This window comes from Zeus faber (assembly GCF_960531495.2).
Source record: "Zeus faber genome assembly, chromosome: 18".
NCBI lineage: Eukaryota > Metazoa > Chordata > Actinopteri > Zeiformes > Zeidae > Zeus > Zeus faber.
The window spans coordinates 15,014,108-15,035,238 of record NC_137210.1 but is presented as its reverse complement, the minus strand read 5'-3'; the positions used below and the strand labels follow the sequence as shown (position 1 = coordinate 15,035,238).

General features: G+C 48.3%; 1 protein-coding gene across 1 annotated transcript in view; it reads left to right on the top strand.

The window, feature by feature from the left end:
• Positions 1–21,131, top strand: part of anos1 (anosmin 1) — a 42,288-nt gene that overhangs the window by 3,630 nt on the left and 17,527 nt on the right. The window contains exons 2-4 of the mRNA XM_080019644.1: positions 2,845–2,892; positions 16,665–16,727; positions 17,094–17,316. Of these exons, the coding sequence (XP_079875770.1) occupies positions 2,845–2,892; positions 16,665–16,727; positions 17,094–17,316 (334 nt within the window). The remainder of the gene's footprint in view (positions 1–2,844; positions 2,893–16,664; positions 16,728–17,093; positions 17,317–21,131) is intronic.

Genomic DNA, 21,131 nt, shown 5'->3' with positions numbered 1-21,131 from the left:
GTCGTCCCTATCAAATAATTCATACTAGGTAAATAATTGATGAAAAGAATGATCATAGCCCCCGCGCCGCTCTATAGTCGACCTTAAATCTCGAGACCTTCTTCATTCTGGTGAGTGATACGCGCGCCTGAAGGTTAGTTATTTTGGTGTAAGCCGGGGCAACCTCTCGGGTGTTTTACGAGGACACACAGGGAGACGCCGTCTCCGCTCTGTTTTTGATCTGGACTCGCCACTCGGCTGGAAATGTACAAGGAGGCCGCCGGCCCGACTCCCCTTCGATAACACTACTGTACGCGATAAAGTCGGGTCTTTGAAAGCCGCCTATGCGCTTCACTTCAAATCAAAGCGGTCCAGGGGGGGGGGGGGGATCACAAAAGATTTCCGTGTCTCAAAAGCGGGAGCGCCGCGTTCAAAGGTGTCTTTTCCGTCCGGCTTCCCCCTCAGATGTCTAGACGCCGCGACACGCCCGTGGGCCACCTGCTCCGCCCTTCTCAGCTGACTCGAGCCGCGACCAATCTCCGGGATGAACCCCCCTAAAACCCTCTTTATACAATCGGGCGGCGTCGCTTCGCTTCCAAAAAAAAGAAAAAAAAAAAAAAGCCGGCGGCGGCTCACCTTTAGACGCCCGCACTGCGCCCGGCTTTGTCTGGGTTTTTTTTTTTTGTTTTTTTTTTTTTCGCTCTTCGAATGGAGCCCGAGTCACAACAAGAGGAGATCTGGAAGGCATTCATCCAGCGGAGTCCTTGACAGTCGTCGGGGCTGCATAATGTTCAGAATGTTGTGGAATGCCCCTGGTGAGTCACAGGGATGAAGTCCTGACCTATAATTATTCCCCCATTGGTCCCTGACATGGTGGGGTCAGAGCCGGACAGCTGGGGCAACATCCCCACTGAGCCGCTCTGCTACGGCGATGCTGTCAGGCGGCAAAATTAGCTCCTCTTCGGATCCGGCCCCCGTCGCCGCTGACGGACGGCCGAGACGGGGTGTCGGAACCGCGGCCGGTGATTTAGCGCGCGGTCAAGAGTTGTGACAATCAGAATAAATTACCCCAGCCGATCGGCCCGCCGGAATGAACGTCATTTTACAGACCGGGCGTCTGGCGAGTCAGGGCTGGGATTACCGTCATTAATATTATTTTGCACTTCAGTGCGTCAGGAATGAAATGGATGAGGTGTTGCACTTAAAAAAAAAAAAACACACAAAAAAAAAAAAAACTATTCAAATCACGTAACAGGAATGCGATATTTCATTGAAAATTCATCGATCGTGAGCCAGCGAGGAGCATAAATTATGTTGGGATCAATATTCGGCTCCGAAAAAAAATAAAAATGCGCTCCATCACGGACATTCTGAAGGGTGCTGATGCAGGCGAGACCCCTCCAAGTTGAAGCCAATTATACACGTTTCATGTCACTCCCAATCACAACAAATTTTTTATGGTGTTTTGATTTGTAAGCTCTCAGCCTTCATCTATTTTACATCATTATCTGCACCTTTTTGGTGGAGGAAATTCTTCGCCCTCGACATGGCCATACAACCACTGCTTCCTTTGAAGCCGTTTGACCGTTATCCTTGACACCCAGCGCACGGCACTAACTGGTACTGGATGGCAAATTAAACCCTTTAATGATAAGTTTTCTCCGACGGTCTCATGGGAAATTTCCTCTGGATTACATTGTTGGGAGAAAGGCTTTGAACTTGACATTGAACCTAAGCAGACTTTTTGAACGCAGACCCCTGAAGTTTTGCTTTGTGCCCCACCCCCCCACCCCCACCATCGCCTTATTAAAGAAGCGCCGAGAACAACTGAGAACCGAGCTCCCCATCGAGTCCACCGTGGCCCGTAATCGACGCGCCGAGTCAAATGTATTTATTTATTTGAGCTTCAGAATGATCTTTTCCAAACACTACTGTAATCATTGCATTCGGCGTAGAATTTATTTTTGCAGGAGAAAAAAACAGTGTAATTCAATGCTCTATTGGAATTCAGGAAATGCCCACTTGTAAAAATCCTTAACCCCCCCCCAACTCCCCGGTGAATGCTTCTGCATATTTACTCATAGAGGAGGCATTACAAACACTCAGCCGCCATTAGGGCCGAATGTTTGCATTGCTGGAACCCCAGAAGGTGGCACTTCCACCGCAATTAGGGGAAATTGGTGCTATCTGCAGTCCACACAGGAGTGCTGACATCAGTTCCTGCCGCGTCGACCCGGGGGATGTCTGCTGGGAGATCAAACGGAGCGTCGGAAGGAGCTCGGGTCACCACGCTCGGCTGGAACCGGCCGGGGGTCCGTGGGGTCTTCTTTGGCCCTGACCCCCCCCCCCCCCAGCCCTGATTATGTTACACATGCTCAGCATTCAAAGCCGGCTCCATGAAATGCGTGTGTTGTTTCTATTATTAAAGCCATTATCCAGCACAATGGCCTCCTGCCATTAGGAGTCTTTTAGGTGGTAATTAGCTGCATTTTGTTACGGGGCCATGGCTGAGGTGGCTGGCAGCAAACACAGGCGTCTTTATTGGGACAAAAATTGCAATTTTAGAAAAGACATACACGATTATAATGCAGAGTGATGGGGTGCAAACTGGAAAAAATGCAACGCTGAGGTAAATGACCTCTCAAGGTCACCAGAGGTCACATACAAATTGCCTCCATGTTCTGAAACAAAACCTTGGGGTATGTAGATCATTTGCTGAAACGTTCACGATGCTTTAGTCATAAGCTGCGCAAGTGGTTTGTTTCGTTTATCTGCCCGCTATGGAGGAGAGGAGTCGATGATTGTTATCTGCTTTGGCGACTGAGCCCCAAAATAATAACTTGGGCCACCTCTTCTCTCTTCCAGAATAACGGATCCTTGGTGTGGTGTCAGAATCACAAGCAATGCTCCAAGGTAAGTCTTACCTATTGTTTTTTTTTAAGGACTAATATCCATGTCATATTTGTTGTGTTGTTTTTATAGGGTGGTAATTATAGGTATAGCGCCATAAAAAGTGTTTTTTGAGCTATTTCATGTTTTTCCGTCACACCGCCTGCTGCAGTGCATTGAATCCCAGCCTGACACTTTCATCAAAATGAGTTATAAAAAGTGACACTAACATCTTTGTCTGATTGACACAATGCTTGTTAATTGGCAAAAAACTATGTATGAATGAATATCCAATTAAGCATACCCACCCACCACTTAATAAAAACATTTCTTCACACTCATTCTCCCCCTTGATGACTGAGGGCCTTTGTACTCAGCGTATCTATGCAGGACATCCTTCAAACCTTTGTTTGAGTGGTTGCTATGTTCACTTCATTAGTGGACTCCGTTCTTGTTGTAAACTTGAAGCCAAAGGTTGGTGAGAATTGGCTTTGTTTAATAGTGGTTGCCATGGTGAATGGGAGACACTCAATTGCTAACTACACAAAAAAAAAAAAAAAGCTCTTGGAATTGTCTGGATTTGGCTTTTACTTTTACACACCGCCTACGACAAGACAGAAACTGATGATTTTATCCTTTATTCAGAAGTATTTTCTTTTTTTTTCTTTTCTTTTCCTTCTTCCCTCTCGCACTGTGAAAGCCTCCCGCGGGACGTGTTTGTGTGTCGTGCCCCATACCTAAGAAGGTTTGATACAAAGCCGGCGTTGACAGCTCCTCTGAAAAGATGGCGCTGACATGTTCTCTCGGCTTTTTTCCGAGGCTGTTGACAAGGCCCCTCGGAGACGCGCTGCGCCGACCGGAGACGGAGCGCCGGGGAGTTGAAACGGGCGGGACGACACCCTGCCTCCGTCCTCCTCCTGCTCCTCCTCCTCCTCGGAGGACGCTTCTCTCGGGGGCTCGAGCGGGCTCTCATCTCCTCGCCCGCAGAGCGTCCGGCCGGGTTCCCGGCGCGGCCCCGCCTACCACGGACAGAAAAATGGGAGAAGATGTAAACAATACTTTGCAGATGTTTGCACTTTTCCTTTTTCACGGCAGTGTGTGTGTGTTTGCTTTCCCTCCGCATTATAAAAGGCCCCCGATCCGAACAGCGCACAGGAAGTGTGTAATTGCCAAGTTGATGACAAACTGGATCTAATCCATGTCTGTGTACTATGCTCACATACAGAATATTGCTTTTTCATTTGGCACGCCGCACGGTTCTACAAACAAACAGTTGCTTGAGTAAATATTAGTGTTTCTCACAGTGTCACAGTTTTATTAAAGGCTGTAATATAAATCACCGAGCTCCAAACAACCACAGACTGTGGCGCGTCCACAGGGGCGTCACTGCACACTCTGAGTAATCAGACCATTAGAGATGATGATTAGCTGGAAATAGACGTAACATGTCCAGTCGATGTCATATTCATTTTTCTTGGCTTTAATGTTGGCCTCATTCGGGGACATAGAAGATGTGATATTTGAAGGGCTTAATACGTCTGAATAACTTTTTTTTTTCAATTTCAGCCGTGCGGCAGAGTTGTCGTGTTTTTTATTTTATTATTATAATTTTTTTCCTCTTTTGCGAGCTGCAGTATTATGGGTCACTTTTCTCATCCAGCCCATATGCATACGTACGAACTGTAGTTCTCTTTCAGTTATGTTTGCCTTGAGCCTCATTCCAATCAGCCGCTTAAACTATTCACCATAAACCATTCAGTAAGATCATTTTTAATGGGATTTCTCATGGTGAATGCATATCTTCAACTGAATGCATTAGGATAATTTATGGACCTCTGGGCAAAGCGCGCTAAATCTACTCCAGAGTTCCTAAATTATTTTCTATACTTAAAGGAAAGTGTTTTGTAGGTCACGTATGATCTGCTTGATATGGCGTTTTGAAGTGAAAACACCAGCTCCTTAAGAAGGCGACGCGCCTTTTGTTTTCAGTATAATGCAGTGAAACGTGTTTCTCTCCTTTCCACGGTGATGGCCAACATCGGCTCTTGGCACGAGTCGGTCCCAAGTCATTCATCAGAGTTTTATGTTTGAAAAAGCTTTTGCTGGCTGAAGGTCCGAGCGCGCCATACTGTTTTCATAATCTTACCAGCTAACGCGGCCGTAAAGTGCAGAAATGTTTCGGGATTCTTTAACAGACTCCTTGTTTTCCCTCCACTAACAAGCATGTCATTTTGCACTTCTTTACCGAGTTTTTAGGCCGGTAATTTATTGGACGATTATTTTGATGTAAAGCACTAAAAAGTAATAATGCGTTGAAGTTAAAGTGCTGGGCTACTCTGCCGTTCCATGTAGTGACGAGAGGTCTCACAAGATTTAAATTTCCTGTTTTATGGCCCACCAAAAAAAAAAACAACATATTTTGGTTGAGCTGTTCGGGATCAAGTCTCTCATGTAGGTCAGGGCAGGGATGCTTAAGTTTAATTTTGGACGGATGTCAATGTTTTAAGAACACACATTGCCACACTCCGCGTCCACGTCATTGACTCCAGTGTGTTCTTTGGGGGGCTGCGTGGACGTCCAAACATTGGGCTATTGTGGCAAGCGGTGACCATTGTACCAAACATGCCCGGGCTTTACAGTGCTTCTCAGTCAATGGCTCTACAGCCGCTGATCGGCCTCTTCACTTCATGAACAGCGCAGTCAAACAGAGAGACAAAGGATCACCGGGAGTGCGGTCGGGCAGACCCCGTTAAGCAGCCACGGAGAGATCTCCGCCTGTGAACATAATGTGTGTCCGGGGCGCTTAATTATTTAGACAAAGATGCTGTGACCCGCCCCCCCCTCCCCGTCCATCTGTCTGCGTTTGAGGAAATCAAAGCCTCCCTGTTTCCATTCGAGATGGGAAAGTCATTCCAGCGATGCGATACGCAGTGTCCAGAGCCGGCCCTCGTCCCCTGGTGTCTCTATTGTCATGGTAATTAACCCGCTTGCCCTCTCTCCTGAGTCCAGCCCGGAGAGCTGGGGGAGTCATTATCATGCCGTAGCACATGCCCCGGCAGCAGAGCCGCCCCGGCCGCCCACCAGTGAGGCGGCCGCTGCCGCCGCCTCTTGAGAGTTAGTATGTGCTGCTCCGGAGTTTCTGAAGCCGTGCCGCATCTTCCCCTCTGCTCCTTCCGCTTGACGAAAATAGGAAAGTGGAACGTGGAGCCTGTGTGTGGACATGATGGAGTTTGCGGAGGCAAGCCAAGATGCTTTCCGCCATGCATCGCGTGGTGGATATTAACAGGGTAGCTTTCCCCCAAGGGTGTGATCCAGACTCGCAATCAAATGTTAGGATTGACTCGAGGCAGCCCGTTCTCCAAATAAGCAATGCACTTCATTGCTCAAGCCCCTCTCAGCCTTTGAGGGCTGGAGAAGAAAGGACTCGCACATTATGCGTGGACAACTTGGCCCGTGGAGACTAGCTGGAACATTCCCTTTTGGACATAATTTCTCAAGAAGAAAAGCATAATATATTCCGGCGAACAGAGCGAAAAAAAAAAAAAAAAAAAAAAGAATTCTTCAATGTTTCTGGTTAAGCGCACAGGCGGATCATGCCGGACGAGAGGGAATGAATCAGAGAGCAGTGATCTCCAAGCTGAAAAGAATTCAACCGCAAATCCCTGTTATAAGCTCCTTTCGTCGTGGACCGGTATCTGGCGACCTCTTAGAACCGCGCTGCACTTCGGTCACCAGAAGTTTGCCAAAGGAAAAAGCCCTTGAAAGGAACCCTGTCTCCAGACTGTTTAATGACAATAATAGGACTCGCACATTTCCCAGGTGCATCTTTACATATCACTCTTTTGCTGAGCACCAATCGCACCCCGGGCCGCACATTACCGGGAAGAAGAATGACGAGTGTTTATTCCATTGGATTACACGTGTCTCGGTCTTCACATTTAGGACGCTTAGGAACGTTTTCCTTGAATAACAATCGTTGGAATGCTACCGTGTCTCATTCAAAAGTGTCTTTTCAAAGCCGGCTGTCGACCCTCCTCCCAACCCCCACATTTTCTCACGCCAAAATCAAATGGTCCAACTTACCACAACACTAGTGTTCTTTTTTTTCCCCGGGTCAATCAGTCCAATAAAATTAAATTGGTAGCACTGGCTCGGTTCCTAACATGCGTGCATTTTTATTGAAGCGTGACAAAACAGCCCGTGTGTTAGGAAAATAGTCACATTCCGTCAAAATGTGCTGAGGCAATCTACTAAGCCCTTTTGTGCGACCGACCTTTCTTTGGCGGTGGGCAGTATATTTTAAGGTGCGGTGAAAAGGTCTGATAAAGTAGTTGCCGGTTGCAAGGTTTATGAGGGGGGCACGGCTGGCATTGTTGCGCGCCTGGAAAAACTTCAAAGCGCCTTTTGGTCAGTGCTGAGGCCAGACGTCCGTCCCCAACACCCTGCTCGGCCCTTACGGACGGCAGGCCACACCGACACCGCCGACCGACACCTCGGATCGTGCCGGAGTGGAAATCGCTGTCAGGCAGTGGAACTGTAAAAGTAGGTTGTAAATTGTGAGTGGAGAGCGACAGCTCAAGCCCTTTTGACACGCCGCATTTGTTTTTTCCAAATGAGTACAATTGTCTCTCCACAATGGGGTAGTGATTGCTTTAGAAGTATTTCTAGTGTTGGCCGAGCAGTCTACCAAGAGTACACCGCTATTATCTCACTGAAAAATGGGCTTTTGCATTTATCTGTTAAGGGTTTGAAGCAACATGTGTGAATGCATGTGGGTGGCGGAGGAGTGTGAAGCAGGGCCGGTCAGTCCCAGCAGGAAGGGCCTGATCTGGACATGGCTGTTAAGTTTCATTGGCTAAGGCGGGGGTTGCTTCATTGGCTGCTATCTGTGTAGCTCATTATTCACATGGTGGGTGGCAAAGAGTGAAAACCCCCCACAGCAAGACCAAAGACGAGCGCAGGAGAGGAGCCTGAAAAGCCATTTAACCAAACTAGCCGCTTAGACTTCCTCCGGCGGGGGCAACGGAGATCTGAATATATATATATATATATATATATATATATATATATATATATATATATATATATATATATATATATATATATATATATATATATATATGGGTGGCACTGACACCTACAGAAAATGCTTCATGGAGCAAATATGTGTTTGATATGCAATAAGGGCAATATCGGTGTAATATCGATAATGAGATATGAGACGGGATTTGGCGTGTTGTCATTTAAATTTGGTCGTGGTTCTATCTGTTGGTCAGCTTGATGCTTTTCAGATGTTCGGCCGCTCTTATTTCGGTTCTGGGCCGCTCTGTTCTAATAAGTATTTCTCATACGTTGGGTTGTGTTTTTCATTACAACTCTGGTGGCTAAACGTTCCATCAACCAGTGTTTTATTTATTTATTTATTTATTTATTTTTTTTTCATTGATTCCGCAAAATCCCTAGTCCCTCCGCACAGCCCTCATTTATCTTTGGGCTTTCACAGCCCGATTTCACACCGCTCCTTGTCAGATGGGGTTTAATTCTCCTGAAGGATTATTGTAATCAAAGCCCTCGTACAATCCGTCTCCTGGCAGTAATGACCAGTGACACGCAGAGACAATCTCCGGCTTGTGTGTTTACTCTCATCCCGGCGCTCCAGTGGTCGAGTGGCTTGTCATGCGCGGCTTACGGCTTAAGTCCTGTGATGATACTGTCATCCTCGTCTGCTCCTCCATCAGCACGGGATAAATAATTCGGGGCGTTTATTTTCCTTTTGTCATTCTGTTTCATTTCACCGGGCTGTTTATTTATTTATTTTGCTTTTGCTCACGCCGAGGAGAGAGGGGTGGAAGACGGCGCTCTCGCCAAATTAAAAGTTTTGCGATTTTCTTCCCGCCCGCATCGAGGCCGGATCGCGTTTCGTTCGTCTTCCGCGATCGAGCGTTCGAGCAGAACGCGCGGCGGGCTCTCCGTAACACTCTGCTTTCCTAACCTTCGACCCGGAGGTCAGTGTTTCAGCAGAGTCCTTTCCAAGCCAGTGCTGCTCTTTGCAATGGGGGGGGGAAGGAAAAAAAAAAAAAAAAAAAAAAACCACGAAAAAACAACAACATAGTCATCTGGTCTTAAGCCGTTTAACCGCAGATCCAAAGCCCCGACCTCTTCTTATGGGCCAATCTTAAAGCCCACATTTGTACTCAAATTTAAGTGAAATACAAAGCAAATGGCGGGTTAACTAAAAAAAAAAAGGTATGTTCGTCATTATTAGTTAGGGAGGAGGTGATGGGGTTCAAACGCAGTGAAAGGACCACCAGTGGAAGGGGTCTTCTTGTTGGCGTGTGTGTGTGTGTGTGTGTGTATGGGGGCGGTGGGTGTGAGTAAGATTAGTGGATCAGAAGTGTTTTTCAAACTCGCATAAACAAGAGGAGATAGTGATGGAATGCGACCGCGGCCCCGGGATTAGGACGGCTTTCCCTCCCTCCCGGAGGCCCCGTCGCGCCCGACGCGTTGTTGACCTACATTGTGACAGAACGTCCAGGTTTCCAAATCATCACCACCCAGCGCCCACCACCACCCCCCGGCGAGGAGGGATTGAGACGGCCGGAGTGGTCGCAGCGGCAACAACAGCATCGCGCGGGAGGGGGGGGGGGAATAAATAAATAAAAGCGGCAGAAAAACATTTTGCTTGTTTACCCGTCGTCTCCCCGGTCCCCAGCGGACGACGCGGCCCCGGCAGGAGCGCGTGTCTAAAATGCGAGATGATGATCCGAGCTCTGCGTCGTCTGTTCTAGGAAGTTGAACTGAGGGGCCTTCGCTGCTGGGAAAAAGCGCGTTATCGTAAGATCCCGTTTTTCAACTGTCTGTCATTGTGTCAGCGGGCGCGGGAGGGGAGCGGGGCCCGTGTCATCGTATGGGAGTCGGAGGAGACGTGGAGCAGAGTGACACGACGGCGATGGGGACAGGCTTTCCCAGGCCGTGTCGCAGCCGCTGACTCCTTTTTTTTTATTTTTTTTTATTTTTATCGCCGATCTGACCCCACAAGATGGATACATCCTGTTGAGTCTAATTGTCACCAAATGTAAACCGAGCCCCCGGGGGGGGGGGGGGGTGGAGGTGATAACTGAGGCTCTCCTTACAGCCACTGTAGTTTTGGGTCCTGTCGCCGTGAAGAAGAAGAGAGAGGGGGGGGGGACCTGTATAGAAGCGGGAGCCCGGGTGCGAGGGCGCGGGGCGTGGATGGCGAGGGGTGCGGGCGTCTGGGTGAAAACTTCAGAGTCATTAAGTATTAAATGAGCACACCATGGCATTCCACGGCAGACAAAGGCCAATTCTGGCTAAGCTGTGTGGGGTGTTTTTTTTGTTTTTTTTTTGCTCATAAATAAGGCAGGCACCTCTGGTTGTGGGGGTGAATGTATAATTCATGGACTGGCCCGTTCCGCTCCTCCCCTTCCCCTTCTCCCTTTCTGTCGAACTATTCCTCCTCGGCTCTTTGTTGTCGGCGCCCTCGGCTGTGTTTGAATCAATAATTAAAGTGATACTCGCGGCGCGTCTGTGACACCGCCCGCTGTAGGTAACTCCCCCCCCTAAATCGAGGGGCAAAAATGGAAAGTTTTCAAGCGTATTCGTTTCCCTCTCGTCCCATCGGAGCTGGGACGGAGAACTGTTTTAGTTGGTTCTAAATGTTCGCCTTACGACTTTCGCAACATGCCTCCGGCCCGGGGCTGTAAATACTGAGGGTTTTGGAACGACATTTCTTTACTTATGATTCTGAAAATTTACGAATCCTGCGTCCCAGTTAGCCTAAATTCATTAGTTCTGGACCTTTTATTACATTGTTCAATACGGCCAGGAGTAAATTTTGGTTTGAAAACTTGATCCTGACAGAAAAAGAAAAAGAAAAAAAAAAAAAAAAAAAAAAAAAGGGTATGAACCGTAAAAGGACTTAAATTATCCATCCCGCGGGGGATGCTGGTGATGTATTGCGAGCAGACGGCTTGTCCTCCCTCCGCCTTACGACAGGGATAAAGATACAGATATATAGAGAGAGGAATTGGCACAATAACTTCTTTTGTGTTTCCTGTTACGCCCTTGGAGACCTTGCACGGGGAATTGCGTCGTATAAAATCTGCTTCACCTCAGCACAAAGCTCCGCTACCTGTTTGGAATAAAGGACACGGGGAGAAAAAAACGCCGCTCGGCGTCCATGAATCAGGACACTGAAATCTACCAGAATGGCTCATAAGCAAGCTCCTAAATGAATTACTTTTAAATACTGATAAATGCATGTATTATATGGAGAATTATATCTATTTATCTATCTGCTCTGTTCCGCTTGGTCCATTTTGTTGGTTGGTCGGTAAATGAGGATCTGCCGTCCTGTTCATGGCAGGAATATTCTCAACACGTATTGAGGAGCAATGTCCTTGACACCATAAACACAGAAAAAAGTGTTGTTTTGTGTGTGTGTGTGTGTGTGTGTGTGTGTGTGTGTGTGTGTGTGTGTGTGTGTGTGTGTGTGTGTGTGTGTGTGTGTGTGTGTGTGTGTGTGTGTGTGTGTGTGTGTGTGTGTGTGTGTGTGCGCGCACCAGAGTTGCGGACTCGTATCTCAAGTCAGAGGGGCTGTTAATCTGTCCATTTGATCTACCTGATCCACTACACTGTCACCTCCCCACACACACACACACCTGTGCTGGTTTACGGCGGAACAGAGGGACCAAATCTGATCTCTCACAGACGTTAAAACTGTCCAGGGTCACATCGGGTTGAGGAAATTGGACGTCTAGACTTTATAACATAACTTTCTCTCTGATTTACTCCGTGCACTTGTTTTACAATCCAATCCAAGAAAATTAAAGCCATTTTGGAAAGGGTTGATAGCATATGATTTTATACTTATTCAGATCACAGCTCCAGTGCTTGATGAATATGTTTCATCTTCGGATAAGCCGGATTCAGCCTGTTAGGGCTGTCCCACTGGCAACACCAACAGAGAATTCTCTTTTTTTACTTTGTAATATTAGGCACGCCACGCAATTCATTTTTTTCCCCCTTTTAAACGTTTCTAAGGACATGGTTGAAATAAGAAGGCTTGACTTGAATATGAATTTTGATGGAAATGAGCTGACTTTGAATTCTCTAATGCAGTTTAAAGAAGGTCCAGCGTCCGTGAATGAGGGAGAACGATGGGGAGACGGGAAAACCATCAAGACTAATGGTCCTCGTTGCGGCCTCTCTCTCAGAGAGAGAGAGAGAGAGAGAGAGAGAGAGAGAGAGAGAGAGAGAGAGAGAGAGAGAGAGAGAGAGAGAGAGAGAGAGAGAGAGAGAGAGAGAGAGAGAGAGAGAGAGAGAGAGAGAGAGAGAGAGAGAGAGAGAGAGAGAGAGAGAGAGAGAGATTCTGCTCGGAGCGAGTCGATTGCAAGGAGGTCTGCCCTGTGACCGGCTCCCGAAGGGGTCGATAGATATGAACAGCCAAGTCCAAAGGTGCCAGGGCAGCAGAAAACCCCCATAACTCACGGAGATAGGAGGCGAGATATGCTGCGAGTGTGATCAGCAATAGCCATTCCCCTCGTGCTGTACGACTCTCCCAGTGAAGCGGGGCGCCACGGCTGCCTCCCCCAGGTGCACCGAGTATCTCCCGGCACCGATCACGTTCAACCTCAGCCCCCAGGTTAATTCCCCCATCTATTAAATGGGTCGCTCGAGTGACGCCGCACCATGGGACGTGGAAGTCCGGGCGACCCCCGGAGCGGGAATTATTAGATGCGGAAAGATTGGATGTTAATTTTTTCGCGAGCGGGGTAGAAGCTAGAGGAAGACCACATCCGTCACAGTTGTCAGTCCTAGCTTAAAACTCGTCTCTTTCTATGGTTATACAAATAAGCCGAGGCGGTACGGGGAAACGTCTTCATTAGAATGAATTATGCTCCGTCTTTTATTCTGTCCGCTGTGTTTTGTTGAGCCTGCGGCGGTGTCGACTGGTAGCGGTTCATGCTTCATTAACTGTGGCAAGTACATCAGTGACATTTCATGCGTACTTTTTTTTTTTTTTTTTTTTTTTTTTTTTTTCAATCCCAGATTCTCCCTTTGGGGAAGCAAACACTCGGTGGATAGATACCCGCAACCCGCCAGAGAAAGTTCTGCGATGCACGGCCCGTCGTCCCGCTACGCCTCCCCTGCCCCCTTTCCCGCCCCTCCCTGTCTGCCCCCCGGTGCCCTCCCCCCACGGCCTGCCCCAGACGTGACAAAGTGAAGACGGGCTGTGGCAATGGCTGCCATTCAAGCCCGACTCTCCCATTGGCTCGGCCGAACGCCTTTCAGGCGTCCCCCTCCAGGAGAACAACTGCTGCGTTTTATTACAGCGTGAAATAGGGAGTGAAAGACCCCTACGGACGGCGCTACTTAACCATGCAGAAGATGTCATTTCTTTGGAGTGGAACATAAGGAGACAAAGAAGAAATGAACAACACAAAAGTGTGTTTTTGACGTTGAAAACAAACTGGCCCGGGCCCAAGGAGATGACGGCGCCGCGGTTCGAATGTTCGCTAAAACACTTTTCCCATTGCAAAAACCTGCGCAGGCCTAACGCCTCATAAAAAGATTACATGCATCCTCCTCGCTGTTCGGTCACACGGAAGGGCCCCTGCATCGCCCGCCTGAAAGATTTGGTTGGGGGGGAAAAAAAGAACTTGGGCTGCCACCCAAAGTAAACAGATGTACTTGGGTCCTGTCCAATTATGTTCATCACCATGTTGTGTTTACCCCGGTGACATCCCCCGGTCAAGGCCACGCTTTGGACCGAGGATTCACGGCGGCTGAGACGGTTCGGCACCAAAAAAAACCAAGTAAATAGGAATCGGGCTTTGTAATTAGATACAGCCTCTCTATTTGCTTTGGCAAGACATCTGTCGTCAGAACCTCCTCTTCGCCGCTTAAATGTCAGGCGGTGGGTGTGGCCGCGGAGAAACGCTGATGGATTGTCGGTTTCCAGCGCACCTGCAGGAGGGATCTCGCACACCGACTCAAATACTTACCTGCACCGCGTGTTATTTATGACGTCTCCAATGCAGAAAATGTCTTGCTTAGTATTGTGGGGAAATGCCTTTCAGGGACCACTACTTTTTCAATGTTTCTGCTCCTCCTAATGCAGTCTGCTCATTTTCTTACATACACGCTGACACCAAAGAGTTAATAAAACTGGGTTACATACCGAAGCACTCAGCCAACATTGTCATCTGTGTTGCAAACCCTTAAGGACGCCGCGTACTGTCTTAATTCATGCCTCTTGGCACGCAAAGTCGAGCATCTCAAGGTAACCGTGATTCCTTTTTTTTTTTTTTTTCTTCTTCTTCTTTTTCTCTCTCTTTTTTTTTTTTTTTTGGGGTCTCATTATTGTGGAAGACCAGAAAAAGGAGTCTTCCTTACAAGAAAGGCCGATGGAATGCATTCATTCCACGCACACGAGATCTTTCAATAGGAAAAATGGGCTTGATCCCCCAGGCTTACGTGGGTATGTTTAGTGATTTGTTGCAGGGATTTGGGGGGGCTTTAGCGTGCGCGTCTCCCGGCAGAATTTCCTGTAGACACTGGTGGTGCGCGAGTCACTGCCTCAACACCTCATTGTTCCAGCGCGGCGGCTTGTGGGAGGGCGAAGGCGCTGAGGGACGCCGCTACTGCCCATCTCCCGTCTCGAGCCACGGGCCGAGAAGACTCGATCGGGACCAGAGGCCGGTGATATGGAGGGGGGTAGCGATATTATTCACGGCAGAAGACAATAAACTGCAGACTGCAAACTGGGCCGTAAGGAACCCTGTGGACTTTACCGTTTTCACACATATGTCATCCCCAGCCTCCTTACAGAGTTACAGTGGTTTTACCTGATACACTCTGTAGAACTCACAGTAGTTTCTTTTGGAACGCTCGGCCTCCATAACTCAGTGCTTTTCCTCCGAGGTGTCCAATGTACACTCTGGCGCTTAAGTTTATGTCACTGCGGAGATCTATATCCCTATGAAGTAATTAAGAAAATATCCCCCTTCCAGCAGCCCTGCCACCCGTTCTCGGCAGCAATCTTTCACGGGTTGAGTAGAGAGCCAGTAGGTGCGGAGCCGACTTAAGAGGCTGACAAAAGTGCCGAATTGACAGCTGGCGGGTGAGCGCCGGGTTCTGATTGCAGGACGTTCCTCCGCAAGCCAGCTTTACGCTTCATCATGTGCTTGTCCTGCACACTCCATAAAAAAAAACAAATAAACTTTTCCCTGGCACCGGCATCATAACGACGCAGCCAGCTAATGAGCTGATTAAAGGCTCATAAATACAGATTCGGCTTCCTCACTGAGATGTGTAATTTCTTGCATCAACATTGGGTTCTGGTGCGTGTCCTCATTCAAACACTTAGAGATGGGCGCGCACTGCAGTGTACCTTACGTAACAACACATATTGTTTTGATATTCGGCTGTGGGAAGCTGGTTGAACATGGCATTGAGGCTTGGCTTGCGGCTGAAGGTTCACCTCAGAAACATCGCTCCTCTTATTACCCCTCTCACGGTACCCCTCCGTATCTCCCGTATCGCCCTCCGCCGCCACCAGCTGACCCCCGCAGACAAACACATTAGACTTTCCCAGATGAGGAATGCGGTGCAGCCTGTTGAAAGTTAACCGCCGCGCCCGCCGTGCCTCAGCACCGAATGCTGGTGCGGAGGTCTAAATTGAATGGAGTTGAATGAGTGACTTTGGCAGGTCTCTGGTCGGTGTGGTTTGGGCCGCTCCCAGGGCAGCACAGAAGCAGCCCGGCGGTGGTTTGATTGTGGGAGCTCGCCTCCTCTCCTCTCGCACCATCACTCGCAGCGGCCAGCAGCGGGAGCGCATAAGCCCCTCAGCTTTGCGGCCCCATCCAAACACATTCCCATCACCGTAGTGGCATCTGCCTGATTCCATTGGACATGCATGAACTTTCTGTATATTACATTAGGCTTTATTGAATTTGATTTGTCGGGGGTGAGTTGTTGTATTTACAGTGAGAGGAATGTAACCAAATTGGGAGTATTTTCATTTTCAATTTGATCATTTATTGGGTTCGGCTAAATGACTGTGAGCTACACTCGAGGCAAGGCTCGACTTTCATCCTGTGCCCAGTCCAAACATCGAGCAAATAAGTTCCACGTGTCTCAAAAAAGGGAATCCCAAGAACATTTAACTGGGTATATCATTTATTAAAGCACTCTCTGCTCGGCGTGATACAGCGAGGGGGGTGTCTACCGACCGGTGCCAAGTGCCAGGCCGTATCAGGCCCAGACATGAGAAGCAGCAGCGGGAGTAACGAAGGGAGGATGGCTGGGTGGGTTTTTTGAGATGGGGGGTAAGTACCGCAGAGGCACTGAAGCGGGAATCCGTCAAGGCACCCGGCGGCTGACAAAACCTTTAGGATCAGTCGATTTTAGGGAGTCAAGCCCGTGTTGTACTCTCCTTCATTGTAATTTGTGAAAATAAACAACCCCCCCTTTTTGGCCCGGGCCCGCCTTTGTTGAGGTTTATGTTCTTTGAAGGTATGCGGGACATCTGCAACAAAGAGGTGTGACTGCTTATTGCGGAGCGCGGGCAGGGGAAGCCACTGAGTGAGGTGCCTGACGGGCAGAGCAGAGCCCGAGCCCGGAGAAGCTCCGGCTCTCTCTCTCTCTCTCTCTCTCTCTCTTCTCTCTCTCTCTCTCTCTCTCTCTCTCTCTCTCTCTCTCTCTCTCTCTCTCTCGCTCTCTTTGATGTGGCTTGCTTCTTTGAAGAACTGACACCCTTCTCCTTTTCACAGTGCCTGGAGCCCTGCAAGGAATCCTGGGACCTGAAGGAAAATCAGTGCCAGGATTTATGCGAGGTATGTCACCACCGGCAGTACCCACAATGTTGCCTCAGACTCGAGTGTTTGCGCAACACAAACTTAATGGAAAAATTCAATAAGAAGTGAAGTTTTGAGAGGAGTGTGATTTTTCTTTTTTCTTTTTTTTCCTCTCCTCTTCTCCACAGTAATGGAACTCTCTATGAGGCTGAATCATAGCTGTTTAATTTACTCGCCGCTCCAATTTGTCATGAAATGTAAACAGAGCGATCCCTTGTTAGCTCACGGCCCGTCGACTCGAGGCAGCGAGAAAGTTTTAAAGGTGATCTGACTTAGATTTCTTCTTCTTCTTCTTCTTCTTCTTCTCTCCCCCTCTCTCCTTTCATCCCTCCTCTCGCCCCACAGCCGCTCTTCCCCAAGAAGCACTACGAGTGCCTGACAAGCTGTGAGTTTCTCAAATCGGTGGAGGGGGTGAAGCAGGGCGACTGTCCAGCGCCGGAGAAGGCCAGCGGCTTCGCGGCGGCCTGCGTTGAGAGCTGTGAGGAGGATGGAGAGTGTTCGGCCGTCAAGAAGTGCTGCCCCAACGGCTGCGGCCACACCTGCCAGATGCCCAAGAACCTCTACAAAGGTAAAAAAAAAAGCAAAAAAAATATAAAAACGGCCGACCTCCACCCGGGTTAATTCCAACAAAACAGTGGCGACACCCCAAATTCTATTTCTACCCCCTTTCTTTTTTCTTTTTTTTATGAGTGTATCGAAAACTGTCCAAACTCCAAGTCTTAATTTGATGCGTAATGGAAATTTTATTTTACAATACAATTTAATTTGGAATACAATGTGTTAGTATTTACCCCTTCTGCGAATTGTTAAGTCCTTGTTATGGATCCAACTCGATAAAATAAACGGAGAGCTCCGCCGGATTTAGTTGTAATAACAGCGATTCTCTGACCCAACGCTTTGTATGTGTTCCATTTTTTATTTTTTTATTTTTTTATTCGCGCGCTCCTCTCCCCTTCTCCGATTCACCCCCGGCTGTCGAGTCACGCCGAACGAGCTGGAGGGTTTCCGCGGGCACAGATGTACCCGGGAACCTTAACTCTTGTAAAACTGTTTTTAATAGCGGAGCCCAAGGCGGCGTGATCCTCTGAGGCCGCGGAGCCATTGTATGAGAGAACCGGCAGCCTCTGCGTTGGGGGGCGCAGGCTCCACCGTATATAATATCAACAAGCCTTCGCCGGCAGCCTTGGGCCATAACAAAGCCGAGGAGACGTGGAAGCGAGCTGGATGGAAGATGAGTCTCTATTCAGCTCTGAGCTGCCGCAGCGGCTTTGAAGTGCGCCATGTGCATGTATGCATTTCCGCCCCGCCTGTTTACCGCTTTTTTTATTTTTTTCTTAATGTTATGTTAGCGTGTGAGAGGCCTGCGGTCCCTGAGTTTGAGCCATGGCATCTGCACCTTTGCCCAAAAAGACATAAACGGAGAGGGGGGGTGGGATGAGCCGTGGATACGATTGTTTGAAGACGAGCCGCGCTTTTTGGGTGGAAGATAAAAGCGAGGCGCGGCCTTGAGGAGTTTAATACGAGGATCTAGTCGATGAAAACCATTCACCTTACTGCGAGGGACCTTCAGATCCCAAAGTAAAACCAGAGCGAGTCTGAACCGAGTCATGGCGGATCACCATTGGTACCAGATTTGCACATAATTCTACTTAGCAGCCTGCTCTGAGTCCTGATAGAAATGTTGCTTTTGTCATCAGTGTTAAAGGTCTAATTAGGGGCTCGTGGTTTGGAGAGCGTAATTGCTTCTATGTGTGTGCACATGTGTGTGTTCGGTCCTCAGGATGATGATCCCTAATGCTGGAAGCCATTAGCCAACAGGAGTGGGGCGAAATGGAGCGTTTCCCCTGCTGAGATCACTCTCAGATGTGTGTCTGAATGAGTGTGTGTGTGTCTCCAAACTTGTGTGTGTGTGTGTGTGTGTGTGTGTGTGTGTGTGTGTGTGTGTGTGTGTGTGTGTGTCTCCAAACCCATGTGTGTGTGTGTGTGTTATGTGTGTAAGTGTCTATGTGGTTTAGGTCCCCAGCGTTTGTGTTTGTCGGGCGTCGGAACAGGCAGATAACAAACCAGTGAACTTCATTCTGTGTTGTGGCCTTTGAACAGACAGACAGACGGAGGAACCCTGCCGGGCTTTTGTTCCACGTGCACCAAAGCCCTCCTCCTCCTCCTCCTCCTCCTCGTCCTTCTTCTTCTTCTTGTTCTTCATCTCTTTTTTTTTTTGTTTTTTGTTTTGCATCAATAGACCGCGCCGATATCGCTGCAACCATCCGCTGTTCCGCGGCTCCATAGCCGTGCCTCTGACGCTCGCACGGTGCGCTGCGAGCTTATCGAAGATGCTGTTGCAGATTTGTGCAAAATTAATGAGACGCTCTTCGGTCTTGCGAGCACAAATTATCCACTTTTTGATCAGCTCTCCACTGGCTTCACAAAGAGCGAATACAGGGCTTTTTTTTTTTTTTTTTTTTTTTTTTTTTAATGAACTGTTCGGGTCTGTTTTTGAACTCGTCCAATAAGGCTTTTCTCCTGATTTTATTTAGTTTATCCTTTACATCTGTCGCTCCCTTTAACTGCCTCTCTCTCTCTCCCTCTCGCTCACCCTCTCACGCTCACTCTGGCTCACTCTCTTATTTACTATTTGCACATGTGTTTATTACTTACGTTCATCTCCGTGCCTCAGAAGGCACAAGTGTGTGTGTGTGTGTGTGTGTGTGTGTGTGTGTGTGTGTGTGTGTGTGTGTGTGTGTGTGTGTGTGTGTGTGTGTGTGTGTGTGTGTGTGTGTGTGTGTGTGTGTGTGTGTGTGTGTGTGTGTGTGTGTGTGTGTGATGGATCCCGTCTTGCTCAGTGATCAAACACTCTGCGTAGCCTTCCTCCATACTGCGCCATGGAGACGGCGGGAGGGGGATCGGGGGGGGGGTACCAAGTGTGTGAGATATGCGTACGGCGGGATGAAACAAACCCACTGACACTCGCTGTTGGAGTCTGTGTCAACCTGTGTATATATATATATATAAACACAATATATATACTTTAGATATTTTTCAGACGATCATATGGTGCGTTTTTTTGTTTTTTGTTTTTTTTCTCCCCGCTCGCGTCCTACCAGTATCGGGAAACTCGAGCGTTCTCCTCAACCCCTGTAATTAGAGCGGTGATTATGAGAGTATGTGCGTGAGTATTGAGAATTAGAGTGTAATTGTTGGAATGAACGAGACATGAATGGACGCGGCGCTCTTGATCGCGGTTCAACAGGAGTTACATCATATTTGGGAAAATGAGGAAGAGAGTGTGTGGCCATTGAAGAAAAAAAAAAAAAAAGAAAAAGCCGAATGCTCTATGATTCTTGGATGAAGCCAGACCCAGTTGTTATCTTTGGGAATGAGCGGGCTGAGAGAGGAGCTTATCCTCCTACACAGCACGGATAAGAGAAATGATATATTTATTTGTGTGTGTTTATGTGTGTGTGTGTGTGTGTGTGTGTGTGTAGGGGTGTTATGATGTGTATGTGTGTTCTGTTCAGGAATGCTGCGTGTGCTTGTGTGACGTTGTGGGAAGATGAGCGTGGGGCAGTGGGAGAACAGGAATGTTGTCTATCATACACATTTGTGCATGCCCACACACTTTCACACACACACACACACACACACACACACACACACACACAAAGACACATGCTCTGTGGAGCTGTGAAACCGCAGTACAATGCCCCCCAGCTGCTGCTGTCATCTAGGGGGGCCAAAACAGAACAGTGACTCCATATGCGTGTGGCGACAGGGGGGCCCTTCCAACGCCCTATGAGCATCAATCAATCGCTTTTACAGGACCTGAATACAAAGACGATCAAGTTAAAAATAGATTGTACGGCCTGCATAAAAAAAAATACACCCTGGGTCCGACCATGTAGAGCCCGTGTTCGCGCTGGTGAGAAGCTCCACATCCACAGAGATCCCGATGTAACGGCCCAAAGTGCCAGATGATTTATTGACAAGCATGGGATGTTGTCAACCTTTGCGATGTGCTTCCAAACTTGCTTTTTCAATTTCCATCTCATTATCACTGTAGCCGCCGCTCAATCAACAGCTCAATGTGTCTCAACTGTAATAAATCCAAAAGGGAAAGTCAATCTGTCCTGGCCGCACATCCAGTCTCGTCCTGCACCGAATAAATCTATAATTTATAGCACATGGTTAAAGATGGGATTTGAATGAGCGTTATGGAATGTCCGCTGTGCTGTATACAGTACACCTGTGTGTGTGTGTGTGTGTGTGTGTGTGTGTGTGTGTGTGTGTGTGTGTGTGTGTGTGTGTGTGTGTGTGTGTGTGTGTGTGTGTGTGTGTGTGTGTGTGTGTGTGTGTGTGTGTGTGTGTGTGTGTGTGGAAGAGAGGGAC